Source organism: Oncorhynchus kisutch, linkage group LG13, assembly GCF_002021735.2.
Source record: "Oncorhynchus kisutch isolate 150728-3 linkage group LG13, Okis_V2, whole genome shotgun sequence".
NCBI classification, from domain to species: Eukaryota; Metazoa; Chordata; class Actinopteri; order Salmoniformes; family Salmonidae; genus Oncorhynchus; species Oncorhynchus kisutch.
This window is the reverse complement of record NC_034186.2, coordinates 41,601,556-41,626,148: the sequence shown is the minus strand read 5'-3', so window position 1 is coordinate 41,626,148 and position 24,593 is coordinate 41,601,556. Positions and strand designations below refer to the sequence as shown.

The 24,593-nt window shown below is 44.5% G+C and overlaps 1 protein-coding gene and 1 long non-coding RNA gene across 3 annotated transcripts; one reads left to right on the top strand and one right to left on the bottom strand.

Moving 5' to 3' along the window:
• Positions 1-4,505: 4,505 nt before the first annotated feature.
• plppr3b (phospholipid phosphatase related 3b) lies at positions 4,506-20,833 on the bottom strand. 2 transcript variants are annotated; one of them, XM_020498651.2, is made up of 8 exons: positions 19,549-20,833; positions 15,246-15,352; positions 14,555-14,740; positions 14,040-14,169; positions 13,561-13,756; positions 12,668-12,725; positions 8,235-8,408; positions 4,506-7,037 (listed from the first exon to the last, which is right to left on the bottom strand). In XM_020498651.2, exons 2-8 carry the CDS (start codon positions 15,327-15,329, stop codon positions 5,616-5,618), a joined length of 2,250 nt encoding a protein of 749 aa, XP_020354240.1. In that variant the 5' UTR covers positions 15,330-15,352; positions 19,549-20,833; the 3' UTR covers positions 4,506-5,615. The 2 variants fall into 2 exon arrangements, with proteins under 2 accessions (XP_020354240.1, XP_020354242.1); XM_020498653.2 differs by having other exon boundaries at positions 19,681-20,051.
• LOC116353079 (uncharacterized) lies at positions 19,926-24,553 on the top strand. The gene is made up of 2 exons (XR_004202404.1): positions 19,926-20,359; positions 22,363-24,553. It is a non-coding gene; the product is annotated as an uncharacterized LOC116353079 (long non-coding RNA).
• Positions 24,554-24,593: the final 40 nt, after the last annotated feature.

The following is a 24,593-nucleotide window of genomic DNA, read 5'->3' as shown; positions in this document are numbered from 1 at the left end:
GCATAAGATATTACAGTTTTTAATGTCCCGTTGGTAGTTTAATCTTCTGTGTAGGTCATCAATTTTATTTTCCAAAAATTGCATGTTTGCGAGCAGAACGGAAGGCAGTGGGGGTTTATTCGATTGCCTAAGAATTCTCAGAAGGCAGCTCGACCTCTGGACCCTTTTCTCCGCCTTCTCTTCACGTAAATGACGGGGATCTGGGCCTGTTCCCGGAAAAGCAGTATGTCATTCAGGTCGGGCTCGTCGGACTCATTAAAGGAAAAAAAGGATTCTGCAGTTCGTGGTGAGTAATCACTGTTCTGATGTCCAGAAGTTATTTTCAGTCATAAGAGACGGTAGCAGCAACATTATGTACAAAATAAGTCAACAAATAAGTTAGAAACAACGCAAAGACAAAAAAAGAAAAATACAATTGGTTAGGAACAGCCTTCTTATCATTGAATCTGAATGCATCTTTGAATCTTATCTTTGAATCTGAATTTAGAGAACTTAATTTGAAAACTGAATCTGAATGCATCTGAGAAGTTGAATATATGCAACTGAAAACTTGAAATTATATTTTGTAAACTTGATGCAGACAATGAATGCAATATCTATCATATTGAAACTGAATACATAAATATTCAATTTGAATATTCAATTTAATTTAATTAAAACATTTCAATTTAATTTAAAAATGGAATGCAATAGTCACTCAATTTAGTCTAAAATCATGAAATACAAGTTCAATTTATGAATTAAATTATTCAATTTGTGCATTACATATTCAAAAACATTACATTCAAATTCAATATCCTGACACAAATGAAAAATTATGGAACTCTTGGCACTGAAATCGCTCCATTCTCCTGCGCTGCCTCACTTTCTTCCTGCCTTCCCTGTAGTCCTGTCCTGCCTCTAGTCCTGTCCTGCACTGTTTGTTTGTTTGTTTGCACATTTACCAAACATATTATTGCCAAAGGTACTGTATCACAGATATTTGGCTCTCAGCTCAGATTACATAAATTCTCACCTTATTGATGTGCAAACTACTCAAAGCGTGTAATGTTATGCTTGAAATAAGGCCTGTCAGTGTATTCAGAAGCACAGACAAGAAAATGGTAAGAGATTCATCCAAATGCATTCTTTCATGAAATGCCAGAAAAATCAAATGAATTGAATGCCTGTCTCATATGCACCTTTTGACCCATCCTCTGCTGCTCCCGCCCTCTCTCTCTCACTCACACACAAACACTCACAGTACACACACACTCCTCATTAAAATGATAAATTGATTCACACTCCAAGCGCACATTGCAGAGCCCCTGTCGCCATAGCAACAGCCTGGGCTGTGCTCGCCTCCAGGAAATAAAGAAACAAATGTATATCACAGGGTGCTGACCGCCGTCTCTGCCCCTTGCGGCGTGTGTGTGGGTGTGTAGGTGGGGTGTTGAAACTACCAAAAGTTCAATGCAAACCAGCCAAGGAAAAGTTTCCATTAGGCACTGTATGTAGAGGCTGAAAGCAAGTCGCTTTTTGTGTCTGAGTCTGGTTGTTAAAGAGATACTGAGACCAAAAACACCTCCCCTTAACAGATGGCTGATATTACTCACATTTTTCATCATCCTCAGGCTTCGGCTGTTGACTCTTAGATTGAATAAATCATCATTGCTTGCTACTTTCTTCATGTTAATAACTTGGATTAAATTACACTGTACCAGGTCTCTTCCACAATCGTGTCATCACAATGCCTTTGCAATGACATATTTTAATAGTGCGTGTCTATCTGATCTGGCTTTTAATCAGAACGGCATAGGAAGCCTCTGTTTGATCAGATATTGCTGGATGAAATCGTTAGAGATAAGTGTTTTTGTATCAGACGATCTGAAAAATTCAAGCACTGAGGATATGAATTTTCATTGAAGCTCAAAGCTGGAATTTATCTATCCTAGAGAAAAAGCTTAAAAATGCAAGCCTGAATTCGGGTTACATTGCAGTGTACAGAAGAAAATCTACTTTGCACTCCAAATCTACAGCAAGTTCCTATCTGTCTGGCAGCAAAATCAAATCAAACGGTCGTCACCAAGTGGATGCTGATCCCAGGTGTACATTAATGCAGAATTATGCTGATCTGAAATTGACTGGTAGTAAGCCTGTCTCCAGTCTCCTATGTGTGTGTGTGTGTGTGTGTGTGCATGCGTGTGATGAAAGATAGAGGGAGAAGAATAGAGAGATAAAGAGAAGGAGAGTAGGAGGAAGAAGGGAGGGGGGGAGTGTGTTTCTCCTACACGTTGCCCTGGTAACTGCATAATGAGGCCCCAGGTGTGGGACACAAGGTTCCGTGTGCATCGTCAAGGATACCATTGGGGCATTGACGCTCTTTAACCATCCGATAGGGCAACTATTCTGCCCACTTCTATCCTTGCATTATTCATCTTTCCACGACAACAAAGACAATTCACAATAAGCAAGAAAACAGTTAACTCCCATCCTCAATCAATTGAGCATGTATTATTAACACAATCAATTAAAGGGCCTCTGCGGGTTGAGATAACCTGTTTTGGTGGAGCATGTGTTAAATAGGCAGGGCTTCAGATGGTGGATGGCAGACCATTTCTGGGGGGGTTGAGAACTCCACCCTTGAGACTATCTAGGATTCTGCAGTTCATGTTTGGCAACATCTTTTCATATCTCTGGCTCCCTTTAATCTCCCTTTAATTGGCGAGTTTAACCAGTCACCTCATGGGGCATGCAGATCTCTATTCCGGCACCTCAATTTAAGAGCATCGTTTCAACTCCGCACGAGAGAAGAAGTTAACAGACTAAAAGAGACGGATTAGGGAAAGTAATGATTTGGAGACTACACAATTTGCCCTGAGAATTGACTCATTAAAATGCCTGCAAAACATAGTTTAGCTTCATTTATTAAACAGAGAAGATGCAACGCTGTGTTTCGCAATGATCCCATTTGGTTAATGAAGTGAATTCCTGTAGTACTGTATGTAGCTATGCATGTGTGCCTTTGTGAGTGGAGACATTCATGTGAACACGTGTGTGTGTGTGTGTGTGAGCGTACATGCCTGTGTGTCTGTTTAGCATATTCCTCAGTAATAAATCATAGTCAGTGTATACCCGCAGGCGTTTTGGTGCTAATTTAGACCCCCAGTGGCTGTGGACATCATCCACAGCAATCTGCTTGGTGCCCGGGGCTGCCTTCTCTCTCTCCATCTCCCTGACACCAGCCTGATCGCCTAGCTAGTGAACCCCAACTCGCACGGTAATCCAGCAAATGAGTGCCTCTCCAATGGTTGTGTGGTCTGTTGTGCATTTGAGTGTGTTTAGGATAAACTACTTTAATTAAACAAATGGGAGAGAACACATTGTGCTGTTCCCAGACAAACCAATGTGTCTACTTTCTAGACATAATAGTGGTCTATTTGGTCTTTAATTAACTACTTATGGTAGCCTATAGTGTAATGAGGATCGATGTGTATCATGGTGGCTGAGAGTGTTAGAATGAGGAAAATAGACAGCCTTTAAAGAGCTTAATACCCCACAAAGCCAATACTCTTTCTGACTTTTGGAAGAAGATTCATGCATGATTCATGAGTACAGGTAGGCCAACTCTAGGAAGACAGACTGTGTGACCTAATAATTCTAGTCTAAGATATTGTTGTATTTTTAGGGGACAACTTAGGGTGCTACTCAAACCAGGGACTCGGGGTATCTCTAGTGCCACTAGAGATTCTGAGTTTGAGTCCAGGCTCTGTCTCAGCCGGCCGCGACCGGGAGACCCATGGGGCGGCGCACAATTGGCCCATGTCGTCCGGGTTAGGGGAGGGTTTGGCCAGCAGGCATGTCCTTGTCCCATCGCGCACTAGCGACTCCTGTGGCGGGCCGGGCGCAGTGCACGTTGACACGGTCGCCAGGTGTACAGTGTTTCCTCCGACACATTGGTGCGGCTGGCTTCTGGGTTAAGTGGGTATTGTGCCAAGAAGCAGTGCTGCTTGGTTGGGTCGTGTTTCGGAGGAAGCACAGCTCTCGATCTTCGCCTCTCCCGAGTCTGTACGGGAGTTGCAGCAATGAGACAAGACTGTAACTACCAATTGGATACCACGAAATTGGGGAGGAAAAGGGCAAAAAAATTAAAACAAACAAAAAAGGAATGGGTGTGTTTGGGTCATAATTTGCTGAATGAAATGATATAGTCAACACACTAAGGCCAGGATTCAACCCGATATGCATTGACAACAAATGCATTGCACTTGTTTAGGCGTGTGTCGAATTTACGTTTGAGCTGCAGCATTTACCATGAATGCGATCTCCTTAACAATGGGTAAATTCCCTTTAAAAAGGCACACGGCTGGAGTTTCGTGCGCAGCACTAGAACGCGCTTTGAAAGAAGCCAAAATACAGCATATTCTAAAGCTGTTGTGAGGAATTGACACATCTTCTGATTGTAAGTTGAAGGGCTTTGGTGGAGAATAAAGTCTCAGATATGCAACATTTGCCACACTGGTACCTCACAGTTCAGTTACTAACGACAACTTTTAATTTCTTTTTTTGTTGTTCTTGTTTACTGACAAAGTAGTATTTCCAACCTGACAGCCACATACATGCAGTAGTCCACCCGCAGGAGTATGCTGATTTGTATACATGTTCACTTTCAACGATCAGCAAAAAGAAACATTCAAAATAACCCATTCTATTTTACACATACTGCCTCTATTGCATTGATCAAATGACTGATGTCACTTTTCCTATTGTGGTTTCTCTTATACCGTGTCCAGCCAAAAAATACACACGGTTAATGCTTTAAGTCAAGGGGTACTCCCGCCGCTGTCTCAAAAGTAACATCCCATATGGAAATGTTGAAATTGAAAAGCACTCCTTTGCACGATTTACAGCCATTCAGTCCTCGTGGTATTCTCCACTAAAAGAAGGAAGTTCATGTTACATTTTGTTGTTGTTCTTCATTTTGAAGTTAAGATCAAGGTCTGAACTTTGTCGAGAATGGGCACCATCAGGGGCCCTCCGAACATTCTGCCGCAGAATAACATCTTTTTTTTTTGAAAGCACACTGCTTCTTCAACACATATCCACACACCCATACATACAAGCACCTGACCCACTGACCCAAACACACAAAAACACCCAGACATACATGCTCAGAATCTACACACTAGCAATCAAGCACTAACACCGGAGAGAACACAACATACAGTAGATGCCATTCCAACACTAGACAATCAGCCCATCGAGTGGTCATAACAGGGGAAACATTGAAAGGAAGATGGAGTCAATAAAGAAATGTAACAAAACTGCCTGGTTCAGCTCAGTAGACGGAGCTTTAATACATTGTCCTTTTTTTTGGTTTGTGTTGCGTGGTGGTGTGCTTCTGATTTGAACCTTTGAAAAACGTCTATGTGCTCCTGAAAATACTACAGGGTCCCACAGCAACTCGAGATGTTTCCCTCCATCTAGCATACATCATAGTAGCCTACAACAGTTTTGCACAGCTCCTTTGATAACACACAAAGTCCGAGAGATGCGTAATAGCAGAGCCCAGCTTGTCAGTCCAGGTTTTGTGCTCTTTTGTGGTTTGACTGTAAGGCTTATCAGCTAGTTAGTGACTAATCCTTATACCTACGGCCACCCTGTATTTTTTTATAGTAGTTCTCCTGCTCACTTTTGTTTTGAAATTGAATGTCCCTCTCCAGGAGGACTAGCGCAGTCTTGCGTCGTAAAGTGGACTCCCGGCTTCTGCCGTCGTGGGGGACCTCCGCGTGGGGGAGGGGCAGAGGGGGAAGCATCTCTGGGTCTCCGTCGCCGGTGGAGGAGCACGGCGAGATGGTCTGGTGTGGCCGGAAACTGCCCGTGCTGCCGCGAGCACCAACGCTGTCGCCGCGGTTCAGGTCGTTGAGCTCGTAGGAGTCTCGAGGGTCGCTGCCGTTGGACGCGCCCCTCCACTCCCAGGGGTTCCCGTTGCCCGAGCAGGGGGGCGGGCCACCGTGCACCACCGGGTGGTGGGGGGCGTGGGCGTCTACGGTGATGATGGCCGAATCACGCTGGGCCTCTGAGGGCGGGCGGTAGTGGGGCGAATCGGCACTGGCCGTAGAGGAGGTGCAGGAGGAGGTGGAGGTGGTCTCGGAGGACTTGGGCGTGCCCCCTGAGGAGGAGGAAGGGAGGAGACCCTGCTGCTTGGACATGGCGATCACCTGCATGATGCGCGGCTGGTTGGGTGCCCCGCGAATCGACCCGCCACCACCGCTCTTCTCTGTGATGGACAGCCACTTGGCGCGGGTTAGTGCGCTTTTGGGCGACACTGGCGGGGGACCCGCCTCTGGGATGTGGGGGGGTCTAGGAGTTGCCACCACCCTGGCACTACCTGGAGGCCCCACACTAACGGGGATTGGACCGGCAGAAGCTCCCCTGTTGGACTGCACCATAGATGGATAGAGCGAGGCCTGTGGCCCCCCGTCCTCGGACCCTTCCTCCCCCCCTTCGGAGCCCTCCTCACTGGCATCTCGCTCGGCTTCATCCCTAAGGCTCAGACCCCGCATCTCCATGGACTTCTGCTTCCACTCCGTCACCAACTGCTGTGAGCGCATGGGGTCCATGGGCACTTGCACAGCCTTGAGCCTCCTTTGTACGGGTTGAGTAGGCATCATGGACTCCTCTGGTCCCCCGTTAGCGCCCAGGCCCCCGTTAGCGTTCATGCTAGATCTGGGCAGCGTGTTGCTAAAGGTCACCATGGTCTGCTGGCCCATGGGGCTGCGGGGCGCCAGGAGCTCCACGTCCACACTGGCCCTTTTCAAGCTCCCGATAGAGGCTTTCTCGCGCTGTAGCGGCCGCCCCATGCCCTCCAGCCGGTCCAGCGAGGGCGGCGCGGCGATCTCGTCGGCGCTCTCCGATGCTGAGGCGACACCTTTGTTGTAGACCGAGTCGTGGCCCCGTTGGGTCAGCGCTCGCAGGGCGTCCTCCTTCTGGGGGGGCGGAGCTGGCTTGATGATGATGTCGTCGCAGGACCTGAAGTTGCCAACGGCATGGAAAGCCTGGAAGAGAAGAAGAGAAGGCATTGGTCGCCTGAAATCCCTCCACAGCTACTCGGCATAATAGTCCTGTGGAAAGTCATTATCATTCACTATCATTCGTCTGCCTGGTTTATTGCCCTGCGCTTTACACTCCAGAGGAAGCCGACTTAAACAGAACTGACGAGCTAGCTCTAACCACAGCTCACTATCTCCGATAAGAATGAGAGAACATAGGGACCAAGAGGAAATGAGAGAAGGGAAGAGATATGAGACAGAAAAGAGCTATGAGAAAAAATGACATACGAATGAGAGAGCATGATAAGACAAATGGGTATGTAGAGTAGGCCCCACCATAGACAGACAGAACGTCATAGAAAGACAATTCCAGAATATGTTCAGACGAAGGATGGAAAGAGAGTGTCTAAAATGGAGAGAGAGGGAAATATATATATATATATATATATATATATATATATACATATAAGAGAGAGAGAGAGAGAGAGAGAGAGAGAGAGAGAGAGAGAGAGAGAGAGGGGGAATGAAATGATGGGCATGAAAGTGAACTCCATCCCTCCCTGAGGACAGATAGTCGTGTGAAAGCGGAAAGCAAATGAGAGAGGGAGGAGTGTGAAAAACTTCAATAAGAGCAGCAATCTGGAGATATCAAAGAGCCTAGCACTAAACTGCAGGTAAGCCGTTTAAGTGGGGGAGGGAGAGATGGTATGCAGTGCAGTTTGATCAGCTGAAATTCTACATCACTGTCTAGTGAATAACACTTTCCTCTCCAGTGCTCGCCTGAAATCAAATTGCAGAATGGTTTTGGCTACTACAGGAAGTAGTCGGTACACTCCCTTCGCATATACATCAAATATTTGATTAACATTTTTTTGGTTACTACATGATTTCATATAAGTTATTTCATAGTTTTGATGTCTTCACTATTATTCTACAATGTAGAAAATAGTACAAATAAAGAAAAACCCTTGAATGAGTTATGTGTCCAAACTTTTGACTGGTACTGTCCCTTTCAGAAATGTATGCGCGCACGAATAGCCCTTTTTAAACCAGCTTTGACAGAATCCTTAAATGTCATGTTCCTAAATGTTTTAACCACCTGTCAATCCTGCAGATAGAAAAGAAATAAAGATTAAAAAGGCATCATCACTGTCAAATTAATGTCACAAGTCAAGATAGATGTCATTGGAAGTTAGGTCTTACCAGGTAAGCAGCGATGCCGGCCCCTATGAGGAAGCCCACGTAGACGTCAATGGGGTGGCTGCGGTACTGGGTGATCTGGGTGAGGCCGGTTAGCGCCGCCACGATGGCAAACGCAAACACCAACACTGGCTTCAGCAGCTTGGTGCTGTCTGAGATGGTTGAGTTGAAGTACATCTGCAAGTAGAGAGAAATTGAGAAAATACACGGTGAGATATTATAACATTCCATTCTTCTATGTATATGATACGTTTTATTCCTGCTCAGAAACGGGTTCTAAACCATTAAATTCATGAGCTATTTATTAACCAAAAATGCCTTGTACATGTTTTACCTTAATTCAATCCACATATTTTAAGCTTGATGATAATATTTTAAACGGTTTGAGGCAAACATTTCAATTTAAGCTATCAAATATATATATGGGGGAAAGGCCAGCATGGCACAATACAATAAGCTCTTACTTAAAATAAATAGTCGGGACAGATTTGCGCAAGGGATTTGTACATTGAGAATCTGGTGTGAATACTTTGGTTACAATTCCACTTTATTCTCAAACAATATTAGCACACAATTCCCTAATTTGTGGCTAATCAATCTGCTATTGTACTTGGCCAGCCACTGAGCAACACAAAAAAAGCCAAAATCTGGGGGGGATCCTTCCTTATCACGACAGCATTTTAGGCATGTTTAATCAATAAAACTAGCCAATCATGTTTAGTCACAGTTTTTGTTTATAAATTGACTTAAAGCGACAGGCACTTTTTCATTTGAGTCTTAGGGGCCTATGAGAAATACTACCACATAAAATTTCACCTGGCCCTAGCAATACACTCTAACCGTGCTATGAACGCTTTTGTTTACATGAATGTCAATGCTGCCTCTTTAATTGGTGTGTCCACTGTAACATGTAATATGGTCCCTAACCAGGTTTAGTACAAACTTTCCAAAATTTAGACAAAAACCAAATACGCTCGACAATGTGGGATCTTTTTGTGTCTGTAAAATGTATTATGGCGTTGGAAGCCTTCCACAGGGATGCTGGCCCATGTTGACTCCAATGCTTCCCAAAGTTGTGTCAGGTTGGCTGGATTTGAAAAACCCAGCACCGTTCCAGTGAGCGCCTGGCACCTACTAGCATACCTCGTTTGTTTTACTCACCGTTTTAGCACACTCCGCGAACCCTGATGTCCTTGCATTGTCTGGATCCTGGTTTAGGAAGGCCACCAAAAATTCTGAGATTTCCATACCTAACTACAACATTTTCCGTCAAGATAGAACTGCCAAAGGGGGAGGAGTTGCAATCTACTGCAGAGATAGCTTGCAAAGTTCTGTCATACTATGCCCAAACAGTTCGAGCTTCTCATTTAAAAAAATAATCTCTCCAGAAATAAGTCTCTCACTGTTGCCGCCTGTTATAGACCCCCCCCCCCCCCCCCTCCACTCCCAGCTGTGCCCTGGACACCATATGTGAATAGATTGCCCCCCATCTATCTTCAGAGTTTGTTCTGTTAGGTGGCCTAAACTGGGATATGCTTAACACCCCAGCAGTCATACAATCTAAACTAGATGCCCTCAATCTCACACAAATTATCAAGGAACCCACCCGGTACAACCCTAAATCCGTAAACATGGGCACCCTCATAGATATTATCCTGACCAACTTGCCCTCCAAATACACCTCTGCTGTTTTCAATCAGGATCTCAGTGATCACTGCCTCATTGCCTGCATCCGCTACGGTCCGTGGTCAAACGACCACCCCTCATCACCGTCAACCGCTCCCTAAAACACTTCTGCGGGCAGGCCTTTCTAATCGACCTGGCCCAGGTATCCTGGAAGAATATTGACCTCATCCCGTCAGTCAAGGATGCCTGGTCGTTCTTTAAAAGTAATTTCCTCACCATCTTAAATAAGCATGCCCCCACCACCATTGTTGCAACCCCTATTACCAGTCTGTTCAACCTCTCTTTCGTTTCGTCCAAGATCCCTAAAGATTGGAGAGCTGACGCGGTCATCCCCCTCTTCAAAGGGGGTGACACTCTAGACCCTAACTGTTACAGACCTATATCCATCCTGCCCTGCCTTTCTAAAGTCTTTGAAAGCCAAGTTAATAAACAGATCACTGACCATTTTGAATCCCACCGTACCTTCTCCGCTGTGCAATCCGGTTTCCGAGCTGTCACGGGTGCACTTCAGCCATGCTCAAGGTACTAAACGATATCATAAACACCATCGATAAAAGACAGTACTGTGCAGCCGTCGTTATCGACCTGGCCAAGGCTTTCAACTCTGTCAATCACCGCATTCTTATCGGCAGACTCAATAGTCTTGGTTTCACAAATGACTGCCTCACCTGGTTCACCAACTACTTAGTAGACAGAGGTCAGTGTGTAAAATCGAAGGGCCTGTTGTCCGGACCTCTGGCAGTCTCTATGGGGGTACCACAGGGTTCAATTCTCGGGCCGACTCTTTTCTCTGTATATATCAACGATGTCGCTCTTGCAGCTGGTGATTCCCTGATCCACCTCTACCCAGACGACACCGTTCTGTATACATCTGGCCCTTCTTTGGACACTGTGTTAACTGACCTCCAAACAAGCTTCAATGCCATACAACACTCCTTCTGTGGCCTCCAACTGCTCTTAAACGCTAGCAAAACCAAATGCATGCTTTTCAACCGTTCGCTGCCCGCACCCGCCCGCCCGACTAGCATCACTACTCTGGACGGTTCGGAACTAGAATATGTGGACAACTACAAAACCTAGGTGTCTGGCTAGACAGTAAACTCTCCTTCCAGACTCATATTAAACATCTCCAATCCAAAATCAAATCTAGAATCGTCTTTCTATTCCGCAACAAAGCCTCCTTCACTCAAGCCGCCAAACTTACCCTAGTAAAACTGACTATCCTACCGATCCTCAGCGATGTCATCTACAAAATAGCTTCCAATACACTACTCAGCAAATTGGATGTAGTCTATCACAGTGTCATCCGTTTTGTTACCAAAGCGCCTTATACCACCCACCACTGCGACCTGTATGCTCTAGTCGGCTGGCCCTTGCTACATATTTGTCGCCAGACCCACTGGCTTATCTCAGCTTACTGGTCATGATAACAACACCCACCCGTAGCTCGCGCTCCAGCAGGTATATCTCACTGGTCATCCCCAAAGCCAACACCTCCTTTGGCCGCCTTTCCTTCCAGTTCTCTGCTGCCAGTGACTGGAACAAATTGCAAAAATCGCTGAAGCTGGAGACTAACTTTAAACATCAGCTATCTGAGCAGCTAACCGATTGCTGCAGCTGTACATAGTCCATCTGTAAATAGTCCACCCAATCTACCTACCTCATCCCCATATTATTGTTTTTTATTTACCTTGCTGCTCTTTTGCTCACCAGTATCACTACTTACACACCATCATCTACTCATCTATCACTCCAGTGTTAATCTGCTAAATTGTAATTACTTTGCTACTATGGCCTATTTATTGCCTTACCTCCTTGTCGTTTGCACACACTGTATATAGAATTTCTTTTTTCTCTATTGTGTTATTGACTGTACACTTGTTTATTCCATGTATAACTCTGTGTTGTTGTTTCTGTCGCACTGCTTTGCTTTATCTTGGCCAGGTCGCAGTTGTAAATGAGAACTTGTTCTCAACAAGCTTACCTGGTTAAATAAAGGTGAAATTTAAAACATGATTTAAAAAAATAGTTGGGTGTGCCTAATCAACTTGCTACTGAGTGTACGTAATAACCATCATATCAAAGTAAACTTGGAGTCACGCGATGATATGTTCTGTGGTCCTCCCACTACAACTCGAGAAAGAATGCAGTTTATTAGGCTACAGATATTTTTTAAATGATGATGAACTTCACAGGGTTGTGAAAGTGCAAAGTGATGATCTTGATGCTCCTTTCCAATAAATACCGAGGGTCTTATTCTGGTGACATGATGATAGAAGCTTGGCTGCCGTTTGACAAATACAAACGATCTTGCTATTTTGTCCATAATAATGTCATCATGTACTGTCGGTAACCTACTCAGAGTGCCCACACTGTATCTGTGAGCTGTTTGGCTTGAGTGCATGTGCCAAGACCAGAGTGGGCACACTCGCTATATAGCGCAAAACATTTCTGTGACAAAACCATCAGTACATTTGAAAATGCGCTGGAAACCCACTTAGGTTGTTGTTGTTTAAAAAAAAATTGATACATGGGAACTTACAGTAACTGCAAAATCAATGTTTATGTGCACAACGTCATCACGGACATCCTTTTATCCGCAACAAGTCAATTTGATGGAAACCCATATCTGGTGGGAAAATGCATCGTTTTTGTGCAGAGTTTGATTACTGGCTTGAAAATATGTTGCCAATGGATGGAAACCTATCCAGTGACACATACAGTGCATTTGTTGCAGGAGGTGTACTTACTGATATGTACACAGCAGCAAAGGCAGACAGGGTTGCGTGCTGGGAGGGAAAGGTTTTCCTGACGAGAAAGAGAAAATGTGTTTGTGGCGAGATGAAATGCAAGAGCAGCAGACAGACAGACAGACACCATATGTCCCACAGCTTTGATCACAATGTGAAAGGGGAGAAAACAGTGCTAGTGTGAAATAAAGATCACACCTACACATTGCTACAATGCGTGTTGTTGTTGTTGTGGTGATGTTCTCAAGGTGTGCTGTATCTGTCTAAGTGTACACTGTCGAAACATCCTTGTTTATCTGTCTATGACTGATCTGTGAATCTGTGTTGAAACACCCCAAAATGGCTTCCTTACTAACACCAATTCCTGATCACTTAGTATATCTAAGACTGGATGAGATGGATTATCTGGAAGCAAAATGGAGGAACAGAAAACTTGTCTTGGATTTCACCTAGCCAGTTGGTTCAGATCAGTGGTCCAGAGAGGAAGAAAACAAGAAAAGTAGGTATTGAGACTCATCCTCTGCCAGAGGATATACAATGTTCTGTCCAAGGCTGCATTCCAATACTTAGTGCATAATTTCCTTGAAAACCCATTAAATTCATATCTCTCATTCATTTTTTCCAATGCATTTTTTCCCCCTTTACAGTGTTTATATTGCCTCAGTGAGAGCCTTTGAACCACTCTGTCTTTTTGATCGGGACTTCCGGCATTAGTGATACACAGAGACGAGGACACACAAAAGCTATGTTCCATTATCCAGACGAGCATACTACTAACAATGAATGCCAAAAACAATTGCTTAATTCAAACTGGTATTCTAGTATGGATACTGTAACAGAACCTTAATCCTTCCTGGGTCAGGTGGTTATGTTATGTCATGTCATGTAGCTACCTGGCAGAGACGATGGCGTGCTGGTCGTGACCGGAGCAGATGTCCTTGGTGATGTAGGGGTTTTTATCACAGGCCACCCCTGGCTGTGTGTAGTTGGGCTTGCACACAGTCAGGAAGAAGGGAGTGTGATAACCTGTGGCCAACTGAATCACATCAGTCATTAGAGCCGTGGCACACAACCCAAACACATGGACACCTGGAGAGACAGAGGGCAGGAGAGAAAAAGGGGAGTGAAAAGAGAGGACGGTGAATGAGAGGAAAAGAGAGGGAGGAAGAGGGAGAGCGGAAATACAGAGAGAGTGGTGTGTGGTGGTGTGAAGAGAAATACGGGGAGATTGAGAGAAAGAGGCGGGAGCGGAGGAGTGACGGGAGTTGAAAGAGAGAGTAGTGAAAACAAGAAAGAACGAGCGAGAGGGAGTCATTGTCACACTGGAGATATCCCTGAACAAGCGGCATTCCTCCACAGTGTGGGACCATACCTACGAAGCGCACCGTTCGCCGAAGGAAGGAGTTGAAGTTGCACCCGCCGGCATTGATGCTGCCCTCCACCCCGGGGCGGATCTTAAGGCGTGACTGCATGAAGTAGACCAGGCCCTCGCCCATCATGATCTGACCAGACAACAAGATCACACAATCAGAGATACGGCAGCACTAATCAATACATTTGGACTTGCTCATTGTGTTGGACATCAGCTCAGAGACTGGGCTATTTGAGTATTAGATTGTTGTATGTGGTATGTGTGAACTTGGTCCCATGTTATATGGTCTGATTTGAATGTAAGCCTATATATTTGACAACTATACTTTGTCTGAATGTTTTTCACCATATAGTTTGAGTGTATATAATGGCTTAATTATACATAGTGTTTCACATAGGCCATGTGTGAGAGTGTTTAGATGGGTACTTATGCAGGCAGAGCAGCATTGTGTGTTTGTGTGTGTGTGTGTGTGTGTCTCTGCACGAGTGCAAGTGTGTTCAGAGGGGTGTACTCACCGAAGCGGCGGGGCCAGCGAAGGCCAGGCTGAGCAGCATGAGTAGAGGGATGAGCTCATCTCCACCGTCAACGTAGGGCATGCTCAGCATGCGGTCATGGCAACGGAAGCCTACCTGGGCAGGCTGGAGCAGGTCCGTCAGCTCCAGGAAGTAGAGCGACACCATAGAAGAAGCCACAATGGGCAGCTGGGAAACAGGAAACAGGAAACAGGAAGTGCAAGTGTAGCTGAAAGGTTGCTGTCAGACTTGTCACTATACTTACTACCACTAACTCTGACCTGAAAGATAACTATATAGATGTTTCGCGTCTTGAACCAGAAGGTTTCCCCTAAATAGACTAACTAGATACTTGAATAGATGAGGTTCAGATCGTTTAGAATAATGACATGTGACCGGAAAAGATAGGAAAGCAGTTCATCCTCAGCTTCAGCGTATTGACCCAAATGTATCCGCCCATGATAATGACAAACCAGAAGACACAGAGAGGGAGAGAAACGCAGAGCACCAGACAAATATATTCTGATGGAGTTAATCAATATGTGTTTGTTAGTTGGTTCATTCATTTGTCTCTTCGTTCATTCGTTCAGTCAATCAATCAATCAGATACAACCAAAGATGATCATGATAACATGTCGTAACATGTCGAATTTCCCCGTTTCTTTTGTATCATAACGCTGATCTTTCTACCCACCTCCACAAAATAGAAGCATGGCAACAGAGTCAAGCTGTCTTTCGGCGGTTTCTTCTTGGGCTTTGAGTCTCTTGGAGTCATCATTGTGACGTCTGATGTGGACAAACCTGAAAGAACAGAGTTGAAGTTTAACAACAACAACAACAAAAATGATAGTACTGAATGAGCTCAGGGTCGTTTCTTAGCTATTTTAATTGACTATATTAAAATGGATTCAATTTAAATAATTAATGCATTTATTCCATTAAAATTGATAAGAGCTCTGAATGCCATGTAGTCAAATTCAATGGTAAAACACATAGCTGTCCATGATAATGAATGACATTTTAAAACTCCTGGGGAGCACAACTCAGGCCCTCATGTTCTGCAGTATTGCTGTTTTTTGTTTCTCTTTGGCATTTAATTGATAAATTAATGTTACTGGTTTCCTGGAGAGAGCACACACCTTGTTCCAGGTAGAAATCAGTCACAGGTTAAAAGCCAAAAACCAGCAGGACAACCAGCGGCCTTCGAGGACCCGAACTGCACCCGAACCTAGACACTAATCTATTTTCCTGATTCCATTGCTTTAGCATATGGTTTACAGGCATGGTAGGCCAACTCGTGTAAGCCAAATTTGCCAGTGAGTGGACACACATTGAAAGTGGTTCCTTCATTATTATAGCCCACACATACAAAACCTTGATAGGCCTATTCTGGCACAGAATTGTTATTTTTTTAATTATAAAAAAAAAAAACTTTATTTAACTAGGCAAGTCAATTATGAACACATTTTTATTTACAATGATGGCCTACTCTGGCCAAACCCGGAAGACGCTGGGCCAATTGTGTGCCGCCCTATGGGACTCCCAATCACGGCCGGATGTGATACAGCCTGGATTCGAACCAGGTACTATAGTGACACCTCTTGCACTGCAATGCAATGCCTTAGACCGCTGCGCTACTCGGGAGGCCAACTAGTGCTGAAAACCCATACCTACAGAGAGGATGATGCCAAAGTAACTAACTAGTGCTGACTTTGGCCAACCACACACACAGCCAGTCTCGCTAGCATTCCGAGCATACAGGTGAGAAGCCAAGCCTGGAACAGACTCTCTCCATGGGTACAGTGGTACTAACTGTTAGCCTTCTCTGCTAGCAGCTAATTATTCTAACCAGCAGGCGATGAGATCTTCTGGAAAGGTATTGCTAGCCGTCTTAATGTAGGTACTGAAGAATAGCAAAAATGTGACAGTGAGGTTCTCATTTTCTTATTTTCTTTTGCCAAGAGAATGTTCACAAAAAAATGTGCCATACATTCTAATACAGTGATAATTGGTACCAATATCGAAATGTGTCGGAGGTTTTCATACCTCAACAGCAGTGCAATGTGGGGATAAGTCCATGTCCCACACCATCTGTTGTGTAGATTGATACATATGATATATATAGGTGCATCTCATCTTGACATTAGACCCCTGTTGAGGTCTGACGGATTTTGATATTTAGGAATCAGAATATGTACAATATATAAAACAAAAGACAAAATAAATAAGTCTCTCTCTCTCTCTCGATATATATATATATATATATATATATATATAAGACATTGATGACTGATTTATAACACCATGCACTGTACAAACATTTACAACTGCTTATGTCAGCTTACATCAACATCTACAGGTTGAAATAGGGTATGCGGTGATACCAACTTGCAATTGACATAGTGTAGCAGTAATGCAGCTGTTATGTGTGGTGCATAAATGTGTTATGTAATCCCTCAAAAAGAAAGTGCTTCCCTGAGCATATAGATGCTTGCTGTTTGTGTAGGGAAAATACAAGTGCCAAGATACTTGACAAGACAACCCTAGAGTGAGGGAGGTAAAACAGAGTGCTCGTCTTTCATTGGGGAAAAGACATGTTTATCTAGAGGAGCCAGATTTTCCTTAAAAGAGGGAGAGAGCGAGAGAGCGAGAGGTGTGTGTGTGTGTGTGTGTGTGTGTGTGTGTGTGTGTGTGTGTGTGTGTGTGTGTGTGTGTGTGTGTGTGTGTGTGTGTGTGTGTGTGTGTGTGTGTGTGTGTGTGTGTGTGTGTGTGTGCGTGCGTGCGTGCGTGCGTGGAGAGGAGAGGAAGGGGGTGTAGACAGTGCCTCAAACAAACTGAGGTCTGTGTATGTCTGTGGTCAGAAAACCTGCTTGACAGTCAGCGAGAGGGTTTGAATGGGGAGTCTTTCAATTAAACAAGACGGATTAGAAAATGGCAGATCACAGCTGTCCTCCCTGGGGCTATTGTTGCTCTCAAGTGGGAGTCAAAATGGTCCCTCAGTCTAAGACAAAAAGCTTTTTTTTTTTTTTACACAATTCCTTCACATTGTTTGTGTGGAGTGTTGTGGGCAATGCTGTCCTTGCTCCAGAGCAAAACAACACTATTCTATACAAAGTTGGAGACTCCTTTAGGAGGAGGCCGAAATCAGGGGTTCCAACATCTTATTAAAAGCAAGCAGGAAAACATTTGAACGATGTTCGATGTTTATGTATTGCTAAAAGAATATGTTTTGGAGACAGTTCCACCCACCTACAACATAACAGTTGGTTGAGGTACCCTGTAACTGACCAATTATAATCCCAACAAACCAGAGACATTCTGAGGACATTCAACCACGTTTCCATCAGGTCCCTTAAGGGTTTCGGTGCAACGTTATCCCTCTGACGTTCTGAGAACATTCTAAGAACATCGCATGACGATCCCAAGGGAACGTTCTCCTTGGGACCTTTGTCTAGTTCCCTTTAAGCTCCTAGGACATCACTGAGGACCATGTCAGGATCATTTTAGGTTGTTCTCAGGACGTTCATTTTACTATTCCTTAGGACATCATGTGATGGTCCCAAGGGAATATTCTCTGGGGGACCTTTGTCTAGTTCCCTGTAAGCTCCCAGGACGTCACTGAGGACCATGTCAGGACCTTTTTAGGACGTTCTCAGGATGTTCATTTTACTAGTCTTTAGGACGTCGCGTGATGGTCCCAAGGGGGATTTTTTTCTAGTTTCCAGTTTGTCTCGAGGATTTCCCCGAAGACGTTTTCAGGATGTTCTTGGGACGTTGTGTCATGGTCCCCTGGAGGTTTTGTCTAAATCAGTCACTGATACAGACATGGTGGAGAAGCAGGATTATCGGAATGCTATGAACCAAGAGATTTTGAGTTCAAATCCCAGTTGAGGACAAGTTCAATCTTAAAACTGTATGAATAAAAATACACAATGCTGCTGTTTATGAGACCATCAGGTGACGTCCCCAGGACAAACACGGTAACTAGACAAAAACCTCCAGAGGACCAAGACACAATGTCCTCGGGACGCCCCGGGACAAGACAAAACCTCCAGGATACTCCGACACAACATCCCAAGAACATCCTCGGGACAAACTGGGAACAAGACAAAACCTCTAGGAGACTATGACACAACGTCCAAAGAACGTCCTCGGGACAAACCAGGAACTAGATTAAACCTCCAGGGGACCATGACACAATGTCACAAGAATGTCCTAAAAAAACGTCCCGGGACAAACTGGGAACTAGACAAAAAAACAGGGGACCATGACACAAGACCTGACGACTTTAGGCAACCATTTCAGGATATCCCCAGGACCTCCTAACAACTTATTATTGATTGCAGGGATAAGAGTGGCAGTGTATAACTAAGGCAGGATCAGACTGATGAAGAGGATTCAATTCCAAAACAAACAAATAACGCTTCTACAGTAATGCAACTTAATTAACTTAGCTATACAACTATGGTAGGTATGTACTGTAAGTAGGTAGATACAGACAGACAGACACACAGGCAGACATGAGCATAGTTGGTGCAACAATAAAACAAATTCCAAGCATTAGCTCCTAGGTGTAGGGCTGCCATACAACGTGCGGTGCTTATCAATTGACAGAAATCCAGAGATAAAAACCGCTGCATTGATTAGTATCTTTTAATGTATGCTAAGCGTCAGGACACCAACAATTAACGGCGGTTACATAGGCACAACGACAAAAACCGTGCTGTCTGGTGAGTGAGGCAATAGCATATACCTCAAATCCATATGGGAATCACATTTTATATGAATCACTAGGGCAGGCTACCTATATGACTATATAGCACATGGCTGAAAATATCATGATCTTTTATGATGGTTGCTTTACATGCACACAGTGAAAGAGCTATAATTAATTCGATCAATTAGCCTAGTCTATGCATATCAGACATCAAGTTTAAAAAACACACACATTTAAAGCATACAATCCTTGTAAGAGAATAATAAACACCAAAACTCACCTAGGCTCTACGTAGCCTAAATACAAATAATGAATTGAAAATCAGCTAAAGTTAATTGATTAGATATAGCACGAGGAATAGATGTGATGGTTAAGACTAGGCTGCTACTGCCGCTGTTCCCCCTTTACGCACCGCAAGTGGAAATACTGTCAACGTTTCTCACAGCCACTCAGTTCCATTTCACTTTCTTTTTTTCTGCTCGCGTTTCACACGGAGCGATCCCGAAGAAAGCGTGTAGTGGGTGCAGCTCTGGTGGAGTGCAAATGCACGATTCCCCCGGCCTCAGGGGGGTTTTGACTTGGGCAACACTGGCGATTCAGCGAGAAATGCCTTGCACCGCTCCTGGTTCAAAAGGTTGCCTCGGATACTGTGGTCTCGCTCCTGACCTTGGCTAGATAGATGACAGATAATAATTGATAACCTGTCTATTTACAGCCCTAGTATTCCGTCATGGGGGAACGGGGGGCTGTCAATGATGCATCATAGGCTACTGCAAAAAGAATATGAGAGCAGAAGAAGCGGGGAGGGGTGTGAGTGTGTAGCCTTTTGTGAAGTGCGTAGCCTTTTGTGTAGTTCGTGTGCGTGTGTGTGTGTTACAGTCAATGTGAGAGAAAGACGGCTTCTTCCCCCACCATCATTTTAGGGACACATGGTGTCAGTCTGCCCTCATGCATACTCTCTCTCCCTCATGTTCTTTTGATTGTTCCGCGCTGTAGTTTTACACCAGAATAACTTCAAGGAGTCTTTGTTTGGGACCACGACCATGCATCTGTGCAGCACGTCCATTTTTAGAGATTCTCCCACCAATCAGGTAATTGCAGCAGACACGCACTCACTGCCTTTCAACGAAAAACGATCCTCCTAATCTGCACCACATGCATGCCACACAGCATTGTCCACGGGAGAGTCGGCGGTGCTTGCCTTAGCCCTACACCTCTTGCCTCTGTCTTGCAGGATTTTCTGCGGGTTTTATTTGGGGACAATATGATATACCAGCATTGCAGCCTAGACACTGCCTGTGCCTGCAACACATCCCCCATAGTCCTTATCGTAGGCTACAGCTATTATGAAATGGATCAGTAGGCTATACCCTTTGAGCACACCTATCTATCTTTAAGAACATAATTTATGTGCACGTTTGACCCTGGCAAGCTTAGCGTTACAACAGGAGGGAGCCGATGGAGTCTCACGGGCATAATTGACTAATAATATACATGTCCGGAAACTCAGCATAACGCAGTGCTACACGAGCATGTATTTCCACCGAGCAGTAATGGCACCACATTGTAAAGCAACTGTGTGAGCAGGACCCGGAAATTGATCCAAAATGTCACGGCGGGTGGTGTGAGCCAATGCGTCGCTCCACTCTGCCTGCCAGTGTGAAAAGCCTCATATCTGCACTGACACCCACGCTCAATGCAGACAGGGAAATGTGCAACAGTGAGTGGGGAATGGCGGCGGTTGTTTAAGTGTCATCATTCCAAGCCAGAGGATCTCGTCTCACTTAATGAAGGGGATTTTTAATTGACATCGGTCACCGGTTGTTCGTCGTGGACCCCCAAGGGAAACCTCTTGCAGTCGGATTCACAACATACATACAGTTCATGCACCCATGAACACACACACCAGGGCCAGTATCCACGCACACACACACACACACACACACACACACACACACACACACACACACACACACACACACACACCAGGGCCACCTGCGAGGCAGACAGCTAATGAATGAGCTCCATCCAGCCGTTTAGTCTCATCCAACCAAACACTGGGCCATTAACTACTGCTGCTAGGCTGGGCAAGCCCTCTTACTCTCCACACCAGATACATTCCTCTTTGGACCAATAGTCTATTTATTATTTAGAACTTTGCAAGAGCACTACACAGAGCCTACCAGCAGTCGTTGGGTTAAGCATTTATGTTTAAATATAGGTAGGAAAGGTGCAATGAATAGTTTATGAATGTGTTGTGTCATCCTTATTTCGGGCAGCGGTACTGAAGTGTTACCCAGAATACATCACTGGAGGGTAGTTAGAAGGAGAGAGGGAGACTGTATAAAGTGCTACACTTTATATGGAAAAGGAAAGAAAAATTGAAAAGTGTTTTGGTATTGTCCTCCCCATTCCACCCAGGTGAAAGGTGTCACAGGCTGACGTCCATGAAGGCCTTTGTTACTACAATATACTGTACATTGTTTTTAATAAGGGACTGCTGGGACACCGGCCAGGAAAACCTAGTGGGAATTCGTCCACGACCTATGGCACACTGTTACTGTATGCATGTATGCTGCTGTTTTGACCTTCCTTGAAGGAAAAAAAAAGGGTTTCAGAACCTCAATGGATTTCATCCTCAATTCCGACTCTGAATCTCAACCGAAATGAATAGACTAGATGAAAATACAGTCTTCCACCTGGCATACGAAGGCAGCTCAATTCAACATAACACTCTCTGTTTAATTGAGAATACGGCAAATAAAGCCTAATATTCCCTGCCGAGGCATCCCCTGCCTCAACCCTTTTTCTTTAGTTATCAGTTGTACACAAATGCGTGTTTTCTTTTCAGTACAGCACATTGCCAATTTCTACCCTTTGTATTCCCACATGACTGTAGAAGGAAGAACCCCCAAAGGATCTATCCGTCTCTTGAGCTGATAAAAAAAAAGCCGATAACGCGGTGGAAATGCACTCCCGTTCGCCCTCCCTCTCAGTGTTTATGGTCCTGCATTGACTGATCGCATTGTGATTGATTTTTCCCTCTCCTCCCTCCTTCTCTTCCCTCGTTGTTCCCTGGGCTCGCTCGCTGCAGAGTCGTTGCGCGGATGCCTCGACAGAGGGCGAGAAGAAACAGCTGCCTCGCATGAACTTACCCTCGACGACTCACCAGCCGCCACTGCCTGTGCCATCGGCTGCTCTGCTCAGTCAGTGTGGAATCAGTCTGTTCGGTTGGTCTCTCCTCTCCACTGAGCTTTCAGAGGACTCCTGGCACTGGGAGACCAACAGGAGGCATGACTACATCCCAAGATGTCCCCTTGTTTCCTTGTCTCCTGATATGAAAGGACTTGGTAGAGAAGAGGAATGGAGGGTTTGAAAGAGAGAGAAAAATAGAAAGAGAAGAATGTCAGGGTTTTCAATTTCTATTCAATTTCTATGTTGTGCACAAAAATTCAGTCCTTTGCCTGAGTGCATGTTTGCAAAGAAAAGGAGACAAGGAAAGGAAGTGATCTAAGAGTTTTGGGATAAAACAGCCTGAATGTTAGGCCTAATCTCCACCCTCAGAAGGGCTAGTTAAGAGCCTTCCCACCCAGAGCCTATAAGTGCTCTCAAGTCTCGCCAGCATTCACTTCAATCAAGCCTAATTCAATCACACGTCTATTATGCAACCAACATTTACAGCACTTCAAGACTGGCGTTTCAAAACTCTGATTTTAAAGGGCACTTGAAACAGGTTGCCCGGTGTGCGACGTGGGCGGGATATACGCTTAAGGGAAAATGGAATGTCTCCAAAAATGCACACCAGGCGAGCTAAATCCCATATTGAGAAAGCGTCATTGTGGCAACCAGATTGTCCTGGCGTGACGGGGACGTAGCAATTGTGGGGGAAAAAACTCTAATAGTCAGTGATGAGAGACTAAACTCTCCCCTACTGTTCTGTATACTGTAAAACAAGATCATGAGGCAACCATAAAACACACTACAGCCTTGGTGTGTGGGCCTAGGAGTCCAAGAAGATGATTCTAAATCTGTTCAGTTTAACCTATCTTCCCTACACTGTCCCCAGGAAACTGCCTGACGATATTAGTATCAGTATCTGCTACAACATGAAAGATACTGCTTCTCTCGATTTAATGCTCTTTGACAGTATCTTTTGGTAACCTTATTGCAGAAGCTGAGAGTAACTGTCAAATGGGATGTGTGGATCCCCTGAGGCTCATGGAATAGAAGTCAAAGCCCTTCTGTGTTGGGTCTTTTGAGTACGGTGAGCAGGGTAGTAGTCCTAAAGGGTATTACCTCAAAGTTCAGGCTGATGCACACCTGTAGGGAGAGGCTGTTCCTCCGGTTGTGAGATCGAGAACCATGTGTCGATACCTCTTTGAATACAGACGTCCATTTAACCCCGAAAAATCTGCCCTGTGCAAGAGATGTATTCAAATGTTCCCGAATGTTGCGGATGAAAATATTGTGAATTGAGATGAGCCAATGTTCCTACTTCACGACATGAAAGCATTATATATGTTCTACAGAATACATACGGTATCTCACTGAACATTCTGTCATGTTATACCCTGCTGTAGGGCCACGATACTAATATAACCCTGAACATCGGATGGATACTATCTACTGTAGATACACACTTCTTTATACCACACACCCAGTTAATTAGCTTCACTAAGTCACTCAGGTCATTCATTTCTCTAAGAGATATATTAACAGAACTGAATACAACTTTATTGTCCAACAGGAGATAGACAGGATAAATTGGCCTTTGGCTTCATCTCAGAAAGGTGCCCCCATCAAGGTGACCTGATTGTGTGGAGACCTCATGAGGCGAGGGCAAGCAGCCAACCACAACGGAGCGAAAGACAGAAGGAGGGCACAGAGTTCACCTGAAGGGGTTTGGTTGAGGTGAGCAGTGTGCCAATGGTAGAAGGAGGTGCTATTTTGGTGGTTGAATATAGAGTGGAGTTCGTCTGATATATTCTTTTGTTTTATGGGGTGAACCAAGCGGTTCTTCTGATAGTATGTAAAGCAGTGATACATAGGAAGTATTAATTTGAGTGCAAATTGCTTTGACTTTATACTATTGGGAAATAGACAGGCAGTTCTCTTTTGTAAAATTGATTCAGAGACATTCCCTGGTTAAATCAATCTTATTTCACTTGGACCTGGACAAAATTGTGTTTGAAAATGATATAGATGAAAGTACATTTTAAATCATGCTTTGAAATGTTTAAATCTTCTGGTCAATTTAAATAAAAACCGACACTCTTTACCCTGAATTGGCTAGACAAGATCTTTCAAAGTTGGCCAGACTAGACA

Coding starts and splice junctions, on each gene's coding strand:
- plppr3b (XM_020498651.2), bottom strand. CDS start 15,329: ATGATGACTCCAAGAGACTCAAAGCCCAAGAAGAAACCGCCGAAAGAC. Junction 14,170..14,554: donor TCGCTGGCCCCGCCGCTTCG/GTGAGTACACCC, acceptor TTGTCTGGTCAG/ATCATGATGGGCGAGGGCCT. Junction 12,726..13,560: donor CACGCCATCGTCTCTGCCAG/GTAGCTACATGA, acceptor CTTTCTCGTCAG/GAAAACCTTTCCCTCCCAGC.